Source organism: Panthera onca, chromosome B2 (assembly GCF_046562875.1).
Source record: "Panthera onca isolate mPanOnc1 chromosome B2, mPanOnc1 haplotype 2, whole genome shotgun sequence".
NCBI lineage: Eukaryota > Metazoa > Chordata > Mammalia > Carnivora > Felidae > Panthera > Panthera onca.
Window position 1 is genome coordinate 77858248 of NC_138343.1, and position 18831 is coordinate 77877078.

General features: G+C 34.5%; 1 protein-coding gene across 6 annotated transcripts in view; it reads left to right on the top strand.

Moving 5' to 3' along the window:
• Window positions 1–18831, top strand: part of ZNF292 (zinc finger protein 292) — a 94059-nt gene that overhangs the window by 45837 nt on the left and 29391 nt on the right. For 2 of the 6 annotated variants that reach the window (XM_060616109.3, XM_060616110.3), the window contains 3 exons: window positions 3327–3481; window positions 3667–3745; window positions 5984–6119. In XM_060616109.3, coding sequence (XP_060472092.2) covers window positions 3327–3481; window positions 3667–3745; window positions 5984–6119 — 370 coding nt within the window. Of the gene's footprint in view, window positions 1–3326; window positions 3482–3666; window positions 3746–5983; window positions 6120–10310; window positions 10425–18831 lie in introns of those variants that run through there. The other 4 variants (XM_060616111.3, XM_078447125.2, XM_060616113.3 and 1 more) reach the window with 4 other exon arrangements.

Genomic DNA, 18831 nt, shown 5'->3' on the forward strand with positions numbered 1-18831 from the left:
TGAAGCTTTGAAACCAGGCATTGACTTCTCCCTTCTAGCTAAGAAAGTCTTACATGGCATCTTCTTGAAATAGAAGGCTGTTTTGTCTACACGAAAATCTGTTGTTTTACTGTGGCCACTTTCATTAATGATCTTAACTAGATCTTCTGGATAACTTGCTGTAGCTTCTCTATCAGCACTGTTGCTTCACCTTACACTTTTATGTTACAGAGATGGCTTCTTTTCTTTAAACCTTTTCTTGAACCAACCTCTGCTGGCTTCAAACATTTCTTCTGCAGTTTACCCACCTCTCTGTCATGGATTGAGGAGAGTTAGGGTCTTTGGTTTAGGGAATGTTGTGGCTGGTGACCTTCTATTCAGACCACTAAAACTTTCTGCATTATCAGTAATAAGACTGTTTCACTTTATTAGCATCCATGTATTCATGGAAGTAGCACTTTTCATTTCCTTCAAGAACTTTAGCTTTGCATTCATAATTTGGCTGTTTGGCACAGGAGACCTAGCTTTAAGCTTGTCTTGGCTGTCGACATGCCTTCCTCATTAAGCTTAGTCATTTCTAGCTTTTGATGTAAAGAGAGAGACATGTAACTCTTCTTTCTCTTGAATACTTAGACGCCACAGCGGGGTTAATTGCCCTAATTTCAGTATTGTTATGTCTCTGAGAATAGGGAGGCCCAAGGAGAGGGAGAGAGATGGTTGGTGGAGCAGTCAGAACACATGCAGCGTTTATAGATTAAGTTCACTGTCCTATGAATACAGTTTGTGGTGCCCTAAGAATTCCAGTAGTGACATCAAAGATCACTGAGCACCGTAACAAACAAAATAAAAATGATGAAAAATTTTGAAGTATTGCAATAATTACCAAAATGTGACAAAGACACAAAGTAAGTAAATACTGTTGGAAAAATTGTGCTGATAGACTTGCTCAATGCAAAGTTGCCAAAACCTTCAATTTGTAAAAAAAACAAAAAACAAAAAAAAAACAAAAAAACAATACCTTTGAACCATAATAAAGTGAAGTGCGGTAAAATGAGGTATGCCTGGATATGTATATATATGTAGAAATATATCACCTTCTTTAGGGTTTTTTTGGGGGGGAGGTTAGGAGATAATTTTAAAAAGGAAGCTTACAATTTCAGAACTATTGGGAAATTGGTATGATATATTTTCTCTTCTAGCAAAAGCTATTATTATTATGGAAATTGATTCATTATTGCAAGAGGCCTAAGTGTTCAATCTAATCTATGTTAGATTAGGAACATTTGCCAGGCATGAAATTCCCTAGACATCTAAACATGTTTTTCCAGAAAAAGGAAAATGATACTTAATAACTTTTTGTAGAAAAACAAGTGCTAGCTGAAGTAAGAATTGTATGCATCGTTGGTGTTACTTCTGAAATTCTTGAACATGTGAGTAAGGTCATCCTCTGTCACATCATCATAAAATGTCCAAGGAAAACATTAAAACCAACCTTGCCAACATTTGCATGTGTGAAACACAGAATATTATACTCCATTTCATTCCTAGAAATAGACAGATAATCACAGAAGAACCTCTAAATGCAGATCTTTCCATTCAGTTGGTAGCTTTTGTTTAGATTTTTAAAAGTTTTGTTGCAGGAATTTTTTTTTTTTTTTTACTGCTAACATGAAATAAATGGTTTTTCCCAATACTATTTCTCTAACTCTCCAAAACCAAATAGGTGTTCTACAATTAAAGCCTGACACTAACTACCTGAACTTAGCATCAGATTCCATAGGTTAAAGGATTCAGTCCCTCAAGATTGTCCTCACTTCCGATATCAGTGGCCAAGTGAGTGCTTGGGTCTCCAGGTTACCTGCACTTCTGTCCAACTTGGAGAGGGTCAGGGTCTGTGGATATATGTATGACTGCTCATAAAGTGAGTTGTTGCTACATTGCTCTTAAATTTACCAGATTACCCTTTCTAGTCCTTTCTTCCTTCCTTATCCTCTCTGATCACTTAACTACTATTAGAGGTAGTAGAGAAGACAAGGCAGTGATTTGAGTGTTTAATGGTAGAATGTAATTTCTTCCTTCCTCCTTCCTAACTTCCTTCCTACCTTCTTACCTATCTACATATTTTTACTTTTTTTTTTCTTTTTTTTTTTTTTTTTAACATTTATTCATCTTTGAGAGGCAGAGAGAGAGCACGAGCAGGGAAGGGGCAGAGAGAGGGAGACACAGAATAGGAAGCAGGCTCCAGGCTCCGAGCTGTCAGCACAGAGCCCAGCGTGGGGCTTGACCTCATGAACTGTGAGATCATCACCTTGAACGAAGTCAGATGCTCAACCAACTGAGCCACCCAGGCGCCCCTACATATTTTTTAAAAACTGCTTCTGTAGGCCAAAGAATATAAGCCCTCATGGAGTTTTCATTCAAGATACCCTCTTTCCTAGGAAAGGACACTGAATTTACACGTGATAAGACGAGTCTTAAATCTTGAAGTGTGAAGAGGACCAATTATGGCAGTTTTCTATATTATAAAAACAATTAGAGGCCTTTATTTAGCATACTTATAGAACCTTTTAGATAATACTTTTTAGTAACCCACGATTTTAATAGTTGTAGAATCTTAAATGTGGGTGTCTGCTTAAATGCTGCTGCCAGTTTATTCCATCTCTTCTTTCTATAGAATAAACAGGGTTTTTTCCTTTTAGTAATTCTGATATGGTGCATTTGAAATATTTACTTCATTAAGGGATGAGGAGTAGTTTTTATTTAAAAAAAAAATAAGCACTTTATTATACAAGTTATTTGACTTTATATTTGTTGAAGTTCTTTAGATGATTTTTTTAAAATGATAAAACTTGTCATAAAAAATAACAATATGTTGTACCGTTATTTTTTGTTAACTGAAAAGTTACATTTCTTCTGACCATATATGCAATTTATTTATTTTAGGTATTCAATTTTATGCTCCCTATATGAAAAATAAAAGTGTAAATATTTGAAATTCTTTACTACATGCCTCCTGGTCAAGCTGGTCTAGGTATCTTGTTTTTAAAACAACTTTTAAATCTTAGAAGTTTGGGGGTGAAAGGTGACATTTTGACTAAAGAAGTCATCCTTCATGAAATGATGCTGTTGTTGGATGAGTTAACACTAATCTTTTCTCCTCTAGAGAGCTGCTAGAAATAAGACTATGGCTTTATTACTTTTAATAATTTAATTGGTATAAGCTACTTTTTGTTTTCACAGATAAAGCATGTTATTTTTCAGAATTTCTCAGGGAGGAGAGAAAAACTGATTAGCCAGTATGTATTTTGATTTACGTTGAATATTTTTTATTATTCCTTCCAAAACAGACACTCCTTGAATATGCAGAGAAATGGAAAACTTCAGAAGATCCTTTACCTTTATTGGAGGTATACACAGTGGCTATCCAAAGTTATGTTAAAGCCCGACCTTATCTTACCTCTGAATGTGAAAATGTAGCATTGGTTCTGGAACGCTTGGCATTGTGAGTAGACCTTTGAGTAAATAAAAAATCAGATACAGCTCTTTTGTTTTAATTCTGTACTTCAGTCTTTTATGATAGTTTAAATAGAATAGTTTTGGGGTACCTACTGATACTAGAATTATTTGTTTTATTTTACTTTGAATCTTAATAATTATTTCTATCGTTACCAATTTTTTGTTTTTTAGAAGCTGTGTTGAACTTTTATTGTGCCTGCCTGTCGAGTTATCAGATAAACAATGGGAACAGTTTCAGACACTGGTGCAGGTGAGAATATCTACCTATTAGATTTCATATAGGCATATCTTATGTCTGTTTTCTTTACTCTATATAAATTTTTTGGTTACACTTTAAAACATCTAACTAATAACAAGCATTAATTGCAGCTCTTGTTAACACTAATGTCATGCATATAGTAGATGTTCAATAAATGTGTGCTTAATGAATATATACATTTAGATAGATTGGTTGAATATTGCACTGTTCTTTAAGATCAGTTTAGGACTTTGCCAGACCAGTAAGGGAAAACAAAAAAAAATGCCCTAATTTGTATTTAGAAACAGTTTAATTGCTGAACATCTGCAATATTTTTATAAGAATTTAATATATCATATAATCCTTTGTGGGGGTAGGTATATTTTTCCCATTTTAAAGGTGAGGAAACTGAGGCTCATACTTTAAAATTTTTATTTGCCCAAATTTGTACAGTTGATTTTACAGAGTAGTCATTTGAATCAAGGTTCTTTAGTCCAGAGTTCATGCTTTTCTCCTATAACTGAAAACACATGCTTTGTCTTTTTTATTTAGTGCTATTATTCTGCCTTACGTAGTACTACACAATTTAGTACTTAGTTGTCTTGGAATATTTTCAAGAATGTTAAATTTTGTTTCAAGCACTAGATTGTGCTGGATATACTATAGCTTCAAGTACGTTTTGATTAATTGATTAATTAAAAAGAATGTTTCTGCTAGCTAGTTTCACAAAGTATACTTGTCTCTTTCTCTAACCAGAGTTCTTAAAATATTTTTTGGCTTGATGTTTTTCTGTAAGAGATACATTAAAGAGAATTTTATTCTCAAATTTTAGAAGCATGTGAAATAAACTATATTTAGGTAGAGAAATCAGCTTTCCTATTTCAATATTAACCATTAAAATCTTCATCAGTTGCAAAATTCTTGAAGGTAGGATTCATATCTTAATATTATAGGATTCCACATAGTATTTTACACATAATACTTAATTGTTTGTGGCAATGAAGGTGTCTTGTCTTGTTTGTCACGTTGCAAATAACTTTTTGATCATGTAGTTTCTACTTCAGCATATCAGTACCTCATGTTTTAGGTTATTTCCCCAGCAAGTATTTATTTTTAGGTAAATAATTATTGTAGAACTTTTCATTGTTTGGCACTCTATCCCTGAATTAAGTTGTTTATATGCAAATATAAATACTGAATTTCTCATTATTTTGTTTGTTGACATAAGATAAACTTTTAAACTTTCCTTTTTGAAACAGTAGCACTAGTTGATATTTTCCATATGGGTTAATGAGAAGGAAATAACTCTAAATCCTTATATGGTAGTTTTCAGCAATTACTTAAAGAAAATTTCTTCAAGCCCTGGAACTTGTTGCAGTGGGAAGATTCTATGGTTCTGAGGAATAGACTTTTTGTATAAACATAGTATGTAGCTTTAAGAGTTTCCATAACACTTTGCTCTTATTTCAGAGCTTCCTTGGCGTTATTTTATACCTGCTTAACAGCATTTGTTTCATTTAGCCTGTGCTTCCCCTTTCTTTACCCCAGTAGAGGATAAGCTCCATAAATGCAGGACCAGTTGCTCTCTTCCCTAGTCCTTTGCCCATAGACATTCCCAATAAACAGTTTCTGAATTGGATAAAAACTATTGGTCCTTTTGTGTTTCGAAGAATACACTAAATGCATGAACACTTGGAAACAACTAGTAAGCAAGTTTTAGTGTCGTAGCTTTAAATAGAATATTGCCAAGGCTATGTAATAAATAAATGAAAAATCATGCATTTAGTTGTTTTCAAAAGTCCCTTTTATTGGGATATGTGTATGTTGTCACTTAGGCCTTGATGCAGATCTGTCACTTATTAATGGTAGTTTTTTGGAAAAAGTTTTTTGTTTTTGTTTTTGTTTTTGTTTTTTTTACTAACACAGGATATAAAATGTGTAAGGTCTTTTATGCTATGGATATTCTGATAGCTTCCTTGAGAAATAACTTTGCTCTTGGTTTAGATTTTGGAGGAAAAATAAGTTTGACTTATTTCTAGAAATACATTGTATTTATTAAAATTTATAATTGATACAATTCTTGAGATTCATCTTGAAAAAATCAGAAGTAAAGGAATTCAGCACTTTGTAATGTGATGTGAAAATTTTAAGATAAAAGTCTTTTCAAAAGTTAGTATTATATTTAGAGCCTGATAAGCTTGCTTTTAAAAATCTGTTGTAATTCTTTGGATGTTTATTTAATATTTATAGGTAGCTCATGAAAAGCTGATGGAGAATGGCAGCTGTGAATTGCATTTTTTAGCTACTCTAGCTCAAGAGACTGGGGTGTGGAAAAACCCGGTACTGTGCACTATTCTTTCCCAGGAACCATTGGATAAGGATAAAGGTAAATTTTCTAGAGAGAGAGAAAATAAAAATCACTAGACTAGAAAAAAAATGAGTACTTAAAAAATTGTTTTGATAAGTATAATTCATCTCAAGATTTCCCAGAGAAGGACCATTTAATTACATTTTAGCTGAGGTGCTTCAGGCCCTTCACCTTTATTTTATTTGGGGGAAGATGTATTTATAGGATATTACACAATCTTAGAGTAACAGAAAAACTAAAAATTTTCCCAGCATCTTTTCAGTAGAGGAATTCACTCTGCAGCATCCTGACAGGTGGCAGTCTAGCTTATATTTGATAACTTACTTGACAGATGGAGAAGCAGAAGTAGGGTAGTTAAATGATTTTCCTCAAAACAGAGACAGAAATTCATGCTAGAACTCTCAAGTCTTTGCCTTTAAGATTAGTACTCTTTCTCAGCTTGTTGCTCCATCTTATTTTATTCTGTTTTGTTGTTATTGGATGAGCTTGGGCAGTAAAGATTCCAGTTAAACTGGCAGATATCCTGTTGAAGTAGGTGGCTAATAAATCACTAATAATATGTATAACACTTAATGTTCAAAAGAGTTCAAAAATTATATACACCATGAAGAAGACCACAGTTACAGTCTTTGGTACTTTTCTTGAAATTGTTTAGGAAAGTACCCAGATTTCATCCAGACCTTTCCCAGGGTATTTAACTGAAGAAGTAAATAAACTACTTCTGTTGTTTATTGCTGCTTTGCTTGTTGATTGATGGCGAACCCTAGGTATTTTGCTATGTAATAGCAAATTGTGAAGGCCCTGAGAAAGGAGTGTTGTTAGGGCCATTGCTTGTGAATTCTTCTGGTATTTTGATATTTACCAAACAGTCTTCCCAGCCAGTCTCCAAACTTCTCTTCAAGCTGGTTTTTTTCTACCTGGCTCCCCTCTTAACCATTTCTCCATGCTTTTCTGATAGTTCTAGCAATGTTATCTGTTTCTTAATTTTCATAAGCCAGATGATTTTTAGTACCGCCTTCCATCATGGATACCTACAGATTAGCCACAGTGTTCTCAAGACCTTGGAGAAATGGGGAGTGGACTCTCATTACTTAAATTAATAATAACAACATTTAAAAGTTGAGAATCTTAGATTTTTTTGCCTTTGGCATATTAGTTTTATCCTAGTATACTAACACCACTGTGATTTGTTCTTATAATCAAATTATACTTTCTGATCTATCCAGCTTTTGGAAATATTGGATGTAATATATTAATAATATCAAATTGCATTGTATAGTTCCTAACGGTTTGAAATGTGCTTTTAGAAGTACTGGTTTCATTTAACCCTCACAATGATCCTGTGAAAAAGGCAGGATCTTTATTGTCCCTATTTTACAGATGAGACATGGAGGCTCAGGAAGATTGGTTGTCTTTTCTATATCACATTGCCAGTGATGTGAGGCAGAGCCAGGAATTGAAGTCAGGACTTCTCTCCTTTTTATATCATGCCTGTTGCACCTAGCCTAAAACCTGTAAATAAAATTGCACCTAGCTTAAATTAAAGAATTAACTCCTCTTCTCTGTTGTTAGTTTCTGAATAGCATTTTTGCCAAACTTACACATTACGCTAAATAGGAAAATGGAATCTTTACCTTAGCAGAGATTTAAGATTTATTTTAAAAGAGCATGTGCTCAGTTTCCTTACTTGCTTAAACGTGCTTAACATTGTTTCTATTAACAAAGTCTCTGCCCATTTCTGTGCTGCTCTATTTCTTGTTCTTTGCCTGGCATAGCTACTAGAGTAGTTTGTGGACTATTTAGCCAAGAGGAGTTTCTTACAGTACAGTGGGTTATAGGTAGCCAGACTTTAATACAACTCAGATGTGAAATGACAAGAGATTTTGCATCCATAGTCTTTACTTGGTCCTCTGTTACTTAGAATGTCTCTTTGATGGGAGTTATTTTATGGCTAATCACACACATAAACTAGAAGTGTATGTTTATTACCTGCTTTGGAAAACTTGAAGGAATTAACATTTTACACAAAAATACGAATTGATTTACATTTTCAAACTTGATGGTTGAAAAGGATGGGGAGCTTTTAGTTTTACTTCTCTAGCCCCTTAGTTTAACTTAATCTAGCCTACAGCAAGTGTGAAGTGAAGAGCTAGAGCTGAGAGAATGAGTACACCTCAGTAGGCTGTGCTCATTAGTTTATAGTAAAGCCTCTAGAGTTTTCATGCATTTGAAGAGTAATCTACTTAATTCTGAATTTTTTTTTTTAATTGACTAAGTTTGGACCCACTACAACCCAGCTAAACCAAGAAATGCTCTTTGATTTGGGGGATTGAGGGTGGGTGGAACTCAAAATTTTAAATGCTGGTTTCACTTTAAGGTTTTAGCATCCTAGAATAAAGTAACTGTAATAACTAAATCAACATATTGAGGTAGATGGCCTTTGAATATCACAGGAACTTGAAGCTTACATGTTACTTGAGTCTTTCTTCGGTCATAATCTCAAGATTGGAAAGACTGAATGCCTTTTTTTTTTTTTTTTTTTTTTTTTTTTTTTAAGCCCACTTTTAACTCCCGTTTAAAACATCACTGATAATAAATTGGCCTTTGCTTGAACACTTCTAGAGAATGGTTTGCTAGGTAGTTCAGTCCATTCTTAACCTATGATTAGAAAATCTTCACTGTGAAAATTGCAAAAACTACATTCTTAGAATTCCATCTTTTGGATCTAGTGCTACCCCTAAAGCCATGCCAAAGTATAAATCCCTCTTTCATGCCATAGCAATTGAGATTTTTAAAGATGTTAAATCTACATTCATGATTCCTGGTTTTTGTTTTGTTTTTAATGTTTATTTTTGAGACAGAGAGAGAAAGAGTGCGAGCAGGAGAGGGGCAGAGAGAGAGGGAGACACAGAATCCGAAGCAGGCTCCAGACTCCAGACTCCGAGCTGTCAGCACAGAGCCCGACGCAGGGCTCGAACTCAAATCATGACTTGAGCTGAAGTCAGACACTTAACTGACTGAGCTACCCAGGCGTCCCCATGATTCCTGTTTTTCAGTGCATTTTGTTGTTCTCTTTAATGTATAATTCTTAGAACTGCATGTGTACCCTAAATATGATCTGGCCAGCTTTGAAGTCATTGGTGCTCTCATATTTTTCATCCTAACATTTTATACGTGTTAGTGTGACTTGAGATGACATTAACCGTTTTGGGTAGTCATAATCATACAACTTGATGACATTACTAAAATCACACAAAATTTTTAAAAAATAAATGCTACCCTTAAATTATCAACTACATTTTTTTAAGTTTATTTATTTATTTTGAGAGAGAGAGAGAGAGGGCATGAGCAGGGGAGGGGCAGAGAGAGAGGGAGAGAGAGAATCCCATGCGGGCTCTGTGCTGTCAATACAGAGCCCGACAGCTCAGAGTCCAGTGTGGGGCTTAAACTCCAGAATCATGAGATCATGACCTGAGCCAAAATCAAGAGTTGGACACTCAACTGACTGAGCCAGCCAGGCACCCCTCAACTACATTTTTATACTTTGTCTTTTGGCACACAAGGCATTGCCTTTTTTTCCCCGTTCTGCTTAATTTCACTGTTAGATTCATTGTGTCTCAGCAACTTGTCAATATTCTTTTAAGTCTTGATTTTGTTATTCAAGGTTTTTGTCCTTACCAGTTTCCTCTTATTAACATATATTCTGTTGGCATCCATGTCCTTGATAATAACCATAAAATGGTCGTGTCCAGAAACCTAGCCCCTGAGATATTTCTAGAAATCTTCCTTCTTGCTTTTAGTCCTTTAATCAGTACTGTTTGATTATGGTTGTTTGATCAAATATTCCTATTTTTCTTTTTGTCTGCTCCATGGTTCTCCTTTTTTGTATATAAGGATTGGGTGAAAGACCATAACAAGTACTTGGCTAGAGTTCTTTTAAGTAGTGTTGTTTAATACTGAGGTTACTATGACCTAATTTATTATTTTTAAAAATGAACTTCTTATTTTTAGAATAGTTTTAGAATTGTGAAAAGTCTCCATGTACCCCACAGCCAATTTTCCTTACTCTTCATATCTTAAATTAGTATGCTACATTTGTCACAATTAATAAATCAATATTTATACTTTGTTATTAACTAACTTCCATACTTTATTCAGATTTCCTTAGTTTTTACCTAATGTCCTTTTTCTGTTCCAGGATCCCATCCAGGATACCACATTACATTTAGTCGTCATGTCTTCTTAGGCTCCTCTTGGCTGTGACAATTTTTCAGACTTTCCTTGTTTTTGATGACCTTGACAGTTTTGAGGAATACTGGTCAGGTATTTTGTAGAATGTCCCTTAACTGGGAGTTATCTGATGTTGCTCTCATGATTAGAACTGGGCTTATGGATTTGGGGAGGAAGATCACAGAGGTAAAATGTCATTGTTATCACATCATATCAAGGGTACATACTCTCCGCATGACTTCTCATTGTTGATATTAACATTACTTGATTACCTGGATGAGGTAATGTGTTTATCAAGTTTCTCCACTTCAAAGTTATTCTTTTCCTCCCTTTCCATACAGTACTCTTTGGAAGGAAGTTACTACATACAGACCACACTTCAGAGGTGGAAATTTAAGCTCCACTTTCTTGAGGGGGCAGTATCTATACAGATTATTTGGAATTCTACACAGATTTGTCTTTTCACCCTTTTATTCAGTCATTTATTTATATCAGTTATGGACTAATGGATATTCATTGTCTACTTTGGTGATAATCCAATACTACTTTATTTTAGTTGCTCAAATTGTCCCAGCTTTGGCCATTGGGAACTCTTTGATTTAACTTCTGCGTCCCTTTTACATACCCCCTTCATTGTGGGGTATGTTTTTCATTTGAGTACTTCCTTGCTTTCTGACACTGTAAGGTACTCCAGCTTATTTTGCATATTTTCTACCCCAGTCCTAGAATCAGCTATTTTTCCAAAGAGCCCTTGTTCTTTTTCTTAGAGACTAGTATTAGAAACTAAGATCTGATAACTGGGTGTGTTCATTGCTGTGGAGGTGTCATTGCTTCTAGGACCTTTCAACAGACAAAGCAAGAAAATATATGTATGTATGCTAAGCCGTGTATATACACATCTGTAAATATTTCTATATGTAACCAGCTGTATGTGTATTAAACTAAATATGAGTGTGTTCATGCTGATGTATTTCACTCAAATCCATACCACAAGGATCATTCTTGCCTTCTCTTGCTTATCTATAACCTCTCACATAAACATAAACCTCACATAAACCTCTCACTGTCACATAATTGGAGTCATGCAATAATGTAGCCTTTTCAGACTGACCTCCTACACCATTGGCCATCTGTGTACTTAATCAGTCTTAGTGTACATGTTTTCTACCTCTGTGGAAAATGGCTTTATTGATTAGAGTACAGTGCTTGTGTACAGTATCTCTTGCCATTTTTCTGATAGGCTCCATTCATCCAAAGTTAGATGAGTATTTCCCCACCTCTTCCAGTAAAGTTCTTTCATAACACTTGTAGTACAGTTAGATTTTTTTTTTTTTTTTTGACGTATTCTGCATTTCATCCTGGGTGTTCCCAACCTCCTAAATTAATTTTTTAATTTGCATGTCTTAAGATTCCTTCTTTGTTCTGTAAAGTTCTATAGGCTTTGACAAATGCATGGTGGCCATGTATCCACCATTACGGTATCATACAGAATAGTTTCACTGCCGTGAAAATATCTACTATCTTCACCCATTTAACCCTCTCCTGAACACCTGACAACTACTGATTTATTTACCATCTCTATAGTTTTGCCTTTTTGAGATTTTCATAATTATAGGCTTTTGGTCTAGCTTCTTTTACTTGGCAGTATGCATTTAACATTCATCTATGTCTCTGATACCTTAACAGCTTATTCTATTTTATTGCTGAATATTTTTTATTGCTTATTAAAGACCTCTATGTTTTTAATACCTTAACAGCTCATTGCTGTTTTATTGCTGATTAGCAATAAAAAAGATTCTTCATCCCGTTTCTTTATCCATTCACCTGTTAAAAGATATCTTGTTTGCTACAAGTTGCTGTTTATGAACAAAGCTACTATAAACATTTGCACGCAAGTTTCTGTGTGGACACAAGTTTCACATCAGTTGGGTAAATACTAGGAGTAAGATTGCTAAATCTTATGGTAAGACTATGTTTTGCTTTGTAAGAATCTGCCAGACTTTTTCTAAAGTGACTATACCATTTTGTATTCTTACCAGCAATGAATGAGAATTCTTATTGCTCTAGACCCCCACTGGCAATTGGTATTACCTATTTGGGGGAATTTAGCATTCTAATAGGTGTATAGTAATACCACATTTTTGTTTCAGTTAACAATTTCTGTAATGACATAAGATCCTGAAGATCTTTTCATATGCATGCTTGCCATCTGTATATCTTCTTTGATGAGGCATCCCTTTAGAATTTTTGCCTGTTTTTTAATCAGATCATTTGTTTTCTTATTGTTAAGTTTTAACAGTTCTTTGTATATTTTGGATACAAGTCCTTTATAAGTTTTGCAAATATGTTCTTTCAGTCTGTGGCTTATCCTTTTCCTTAACAGTGCAGAAATTTTAAATTTTAAGGAAGTCCAACTTAGGAATTTTTTCTGTTGTGGATCATGCTTTTGGTGTTTTAGCTAAAAACTCATTACCACTGGGTTAACTATACTGAAATAAAATAAAATAGAATAACAGTACATGCATACATAAATACATACGTCCTCACTACCAAACCTAGAGTTCTATAGATTTTTCTCATAGAAGTTTTGCATTTTATATTTGGGTCTCTGATACATTTGGGGACATTTTGGGATAATTTGACAGGTATAACCTAATTTGTGTTTAGTGAATCTGTCTTGTCACTTAACACTCACATACCTTCTTCTGAACAATCACAAGCCATGTTTTTAATATAATTAATTTTGAGACTCTTATTTAGGATTATTTCTATTGCTCAGCCCCATTTTGAAAATTACATTTTCCTGTCTATCCTTTTAAATCTGAAGTTTATTATTATCAGAACCACCATAAGAAAAGAGGAAGTCTCCCTTTTCTCTGTCATTATAAATAATACATAGTCAAACCCAAGCAGCAGACTTTTCTCAAGAAGGTACCCACCTTTGCCAGTTTGATTGTTCTCAACATTTTTGGTGAGCTAGGGGCCATCTTGGGTTCTAGCTTTAATAACAATTCACACAGATTAGTACCAGGTCTATAACACTCAGGGTGTGTGTATCCTTGGTCCTGAGCCTGCTTCCCGTTCTTTTGTTTATGTCATCATTTTACAATCTAGACTCTGAGAGAGCTCCCTATTACAGTCACACTGAATCCCTTCAGCCTTTCCCCTTATTCTGATATATTATCCTAATATATCAATCTGCAGTTGCACAGATTAAATTTTTATCATCTTTCCAGTCCTTTCTTGAATTTGAAGCCCAGCAGTGTCTTTCCCCCCAGAACCCATTCTTTTTCAAAGGAAATTTCTAAAGCTTAAGCTTTACCACAGTACTTATAAATCCTTAAGAGTTTTGTGAGAAAATAAGTCTTTATTTCAGTAATAAACTTTGCATTTAAAAGTGAAGGTAGAGAATTGTTCCTTGGTTTATCAGGTATTAGCATACATAAGATATAATAATATTTTGAAGGGAGGGGAGATGGGAGGAGAGAGCAGGTGATAACTCATACTTTCCAGGTAAATAGGATGAGGCCAGATATGATTACAGCTGCATTTACTTTTGGATAAGAAATCTGTAGTTCCTTCACTCTTGTGGTACATTTTTGGTGTATTTTTTTTGTATAAAGATATATACAATATATATTTTTTTATAAAGATATATATAATATATATATTTTTGTATAAAGATATATTTATATCTTTACCTGTCTATACAGAGAATGCCAGAAGAGGTGACTCTGAAACCTAGACCTAAATCTACTGACAATTTTTTTTGTGTTAGGACATTTCTTACAGAAAGTTACTAAAAAGAAAACCTTAAAGACTGTATTAAGTACTTTTAGGAATACAGTTGACCTAACTTGTTTCTCATTGGTTGTCCCTCCCTCCCTTCCTCTGTTGTTTGTTTAATTTCCTTTTTCTATTGCTTTGTGTCCGCTTCTCTTCTTTGCCCTTAACTGACCTTGTCTTGGTATACAAAATAACTGAAGGGAACATTTTAGATTTTATTTTTAAAAATCACTACTAAATTAGATTGCCTTTTACTTGTATATAACCCTTAGATCCTTGAGGATCAGTGACGGGATAAAATTAAGCTGACAGAATTAAACTACAGTAAGCTTATAAAAGTATTCACTCACAGTTTTGGGCTGATGACATATTTGTATTTATACTCTACTATTATGTAATTAAATATAAACATAGTGACGCCCATATTTTCATTTTCACTAAAAATGATTTTAAAATACACTCACTGGTTTCTTGAAACATCTTGAAACATTAATGAGTGTATTTTATAATAATGTTACGTGGATAAATATGTCAGAACTTAAACGTAAAACTCATAATGAGATCTTCACACAAAAATTTAATGTTACATACTAACTAGGTTCATCTATGATGTGGATTTTTATTAAATAAAAAATTCTTTTTAAATGTTTATTTTTGAGACAGAGACAGCACAAGTGGGGGAGGGGCAGAGAGAGACAGGGGAGACAGAGAATCCCAAGCATGGCTGGTGTCGCCAGCGCAGAGCCCGACACAGGGCTTGAACCCACAAGTTGTGAGATCATGACCTGAGCTGAAACCAAGAGCCTGACCCTTAACCGACTGAGCCACCCAGGTGCTCTGACAGAGAATTTTTTTTTTTAATTTTTAAAAATTCTGTTTCATATCAATCATGTCAAAAATTCAGTTATCATAAATTTTTACTATAATCCATTATGACCATAAAGTTTCAGATTAATGAAAAAGGAAGCAAGACTGAAATCTTTTAAGTAAAAATTCTATTTCTTATAAATGTAATATATTCCCTCAAGAAAGGATGAGGGGTGGGGTGAATATTAAGACTATCCCTAATTGGTAATTTGGGCACTGAAATCTAGATACCTACAGCAGTGGTACTCAATCCTGGCTGTGCCTAAATCACCTGGACAGTTTTCAGACATTTCAGTGCTTAAGAGGCCTACCTCAGACCATAGTCTCTGGGTCTGAGCCCCAGGCATCAGTAGTTTTTTGTAAGATCAAGATAATTGTACAGCCAGGGTTAAGAGCCACTTACCCAGAGCTTGAGGTGTTGTGTTTTTATTAAATTTCTAAATTTGGATTTTTGTGACTAACAATGCTGCACTGATTTTTTAATTTATTTTTTTACTGTGGTTAAAAACATGTAACATAAAATATACCATTTAATTATTTTTAAGTGTATAGTTCAGTGTTAAGTATATTCATATTGTTGTAAAACAGGTCTCCAGAACTTTTTCATTTGCAAAACTAAAATTCTGTAATAATAGCAACTCCTTCTACCCTACCCACTTCTACCAGCCAGTAGTTAACCACCATTTTACTTTTGGTTTCTATGATTTGATTACTTTAATACCATATTTACCTTTTTGTGACTAGCTTATTTCACTTAACATAATGTTTTCAAGGATAATCCATGTTGTAGCATGTGACAGGATTTCCTTTCTTTTTAAGGCACCTGTGTGCGTCAGTCAGTTGAGTGTCTGACTCTTGATTCCAGCTCAGGTCATGATCCCAGGGTTGTGGGATTGAGCCCTGTGTTGGGCTCTGCTCTGAGTGTGGAGACTGCTTAAGATTCTGTCTCTCTCCCTTGCTCGCAAGCTCTCTCTCAAAAATAAAAAAAAAGTGAATAATATTCCACTGCATGTATATACCACATTTTGTTTATTCATTTATTGGTGGACATTGGGATTGCTTCCACTTCTTGGCTGTTATGAGTGATATTGCTGTAAACATGGGGGTGCATGTGCATATCACTTTAAGACCCTCCTTTCAGTTCTTATGTGTATATACCCATAAGTGGGATAGCTGGATCGCATGGTAGCTAGTTCTGTTTTAACTTTTTGGGGAACTTCCATATTGTTTTCCATAGAAGTCGCTCCGTTTTACAGTCCCATCAACAGTGCACAAAGGTTCCAATTTCTCCATATCCTCACCAGCATTTATTTTCTGGGTTTGTTGTTTTTTTGTTTGTTTGTTTTTGATAGTAACTATTCTAATGGTGTGAGGTAATATCTCATTGTAGTTTTGATTTGCATTTCTCTGATGATTAGCTGGGTATCTTCTCATGTGTTAGACTTTTGTATATCCTCTTTGCAGAAATGTCTGTTAAAGTCATTTGTCCACTTTATAATAGGATTATTTGATATTTTATTGTTCTAAACATTTTTTATATATCCTGGATATCAACTCCTTATCAGGTATATGATTTGCAAATACTTCCTCCCCTTATGTAGGCTGCCTTTTCACCCGGTTGATTCTGTCCTTTGATGCATAAAAATTAGGTTTGATGTAGTTCAAGTTGTCCGTGTTTGGGTTTTTTGTATGTACCTTGGTGTCATATCCAATAAATCCTTGCCAAGTCTAGTGTCTTCAAGCTTATCTTCTTTGTTTTCTCCTAGGAGTTTTATGGTTTTGTGTCTTAAATTTAGATCTTCAATCCATTTTGAGTTAAATTCTTATATGGTATACAGTAAGTGTCCCACTTCATTTTTTTACATGTGGATATGAGTTTTCCCAGCACCATTTGCTGAAAAGATTGTCCATTTCTCATTGAGTGATTTTGGCAGTCTTGTTGAAGATCATTTGACTATATATGTGAGGGTTTATTTTTGGACTTTCTGTTCTACAGCATTGCCTATATATCTTTGTTATTAGGCCAGTACCACACTGTTTTGATTAATGTAGCTTTATAAATTATTTTGAAGTGAGGAAGTGTGACACCTCAGACTTCGATCTTTTTCAAAATTATTTTGGCTATTTGGAATCCCTTGAGATTTCATATGAATTTTAGGCTAAATTTTTCTATCTCTGCAAAAAATGCCATTGAAATTTTGACAGGAATTGTATTGAATTCTTAAATTGTTTTGATAGGTGGACATTTTGACAATTATTAAGTCTTTCAGTCTATGAACACAGGAATCTTTCCACTTACTTGTGTCTTTAATTTCTTTCAGCCATGTTTTATAGATTTCAGGGACAAGTATTTCACCTTCTTGGTTAGGTTTATTTCTTTTTTTTTTTTTTTTTTTTTAATTTGTTTTCATGTTTGTTTATTTTTGAGAGAGAAAGAGAGAGAACACAAGCAGGGGAGGGGCAGAGAGAGAGGGAGACACAGAATCTGAAGCAGGCTCCAGGCTCCGAGCTGTCAGCACAGAGTGCAGGGCTCGAACTCACAACCTGAGCCAAAGTCGAACGCTCAACCCACTGAGCCACCCAGGTGCCCCAGTTAGGTTTATTTCTAAGTATTTTATTCTTTTTGTTGATAATTGTAAAATAGAATTGTTTTCTTAATTTCCTTTTCAGGTTGTTCATTGCTAGTGTATAAAAATGCAGTTTATTTTTGTATCCTGTAACTTTTTGCTAAAGTCATTTATTCTAATTGTTTTTTTGTGTGTGTGGAATCTTTAGGGTTTTCTATATGTAAGATCATGTCATCTGCAGTCCGATTATTTTACTTCTTTCCAATTTGAATGTGTTTTCTTTTTTTTTTCTCTCTTATCTAAATGCTAAATTGTTTTTATGATAAAATACAAATTGTATTTTTTAAAAAGGAATAGGTAATGCAGATTCGGGTAGGCCATGATGAAGATTTTAGAATTTACTCTGAAGGCAAAGGGACCATTGGAGGATTTTAAACTGGGAGAAGACAATCAAGTGTGTACTTTAAAAAAAGAAAAGAAAAGAAAAATAAATTTAAAAAAAGAAAAGAAAAGACGCAAGTCCTAGTGGAAATGATGGCTTAAGAGTGGATGCAGGAGACTAACAAAGTGCAACAAAGTGGTCTGGTAGATTAAAGACTGGGCTGGGAGGAGTGGGTGAATGGCAGGAGTAGAGATGGGGAAGAGTGAATGGATTGAGTATTTAGGAATTATAAGTGACGGAATTAGGTGGTGGATTGGATGTGTGGGTGAGAAGCAAGTACGAGAGAGCATTTGTAAGGCCAACTCTTAGATTCCTGGCTTTGAGTACAACTAAGTGGATTGAGATGACATATGCTGTGGTATGGAGGTTTTTCCCCCCAAGTGTTTATCTATTAATTTTGAGAGAGAGAGAGAATGGAATCCCAAGCAGGCTCTGCACTGTCTGCACAGAGCCCAGTGAGGGCTCCATCTCACAAACTGTGAGACCACGACCTGAGCTAAAATCAAGAGTCGGATGCTTAACCAACTGAGACACCCAGGCATCCCAGTGTAGAGATTTTTGTATGCAGAGTTTGAGATGGTTGTTAAATAGCTAGTTCAGAGATGCTACAGAGGAAATTGTGTGCAGATCTTGGCACGGAGATACACATCCAATTAATAAGTTCACTCCACTTTGAGGAAAATTCAGGACCTAGTCTGAATTAAGTTTTTGTGCATAGGACATGCTCGTTTGGTATTTGTGGAATGATTTATCACAAAAATCCAACATATATATTGTAATATATTTAAAGTTAATTATCTTTAATGTAGGAACTAGTATTTTTAAATATTATGTATGT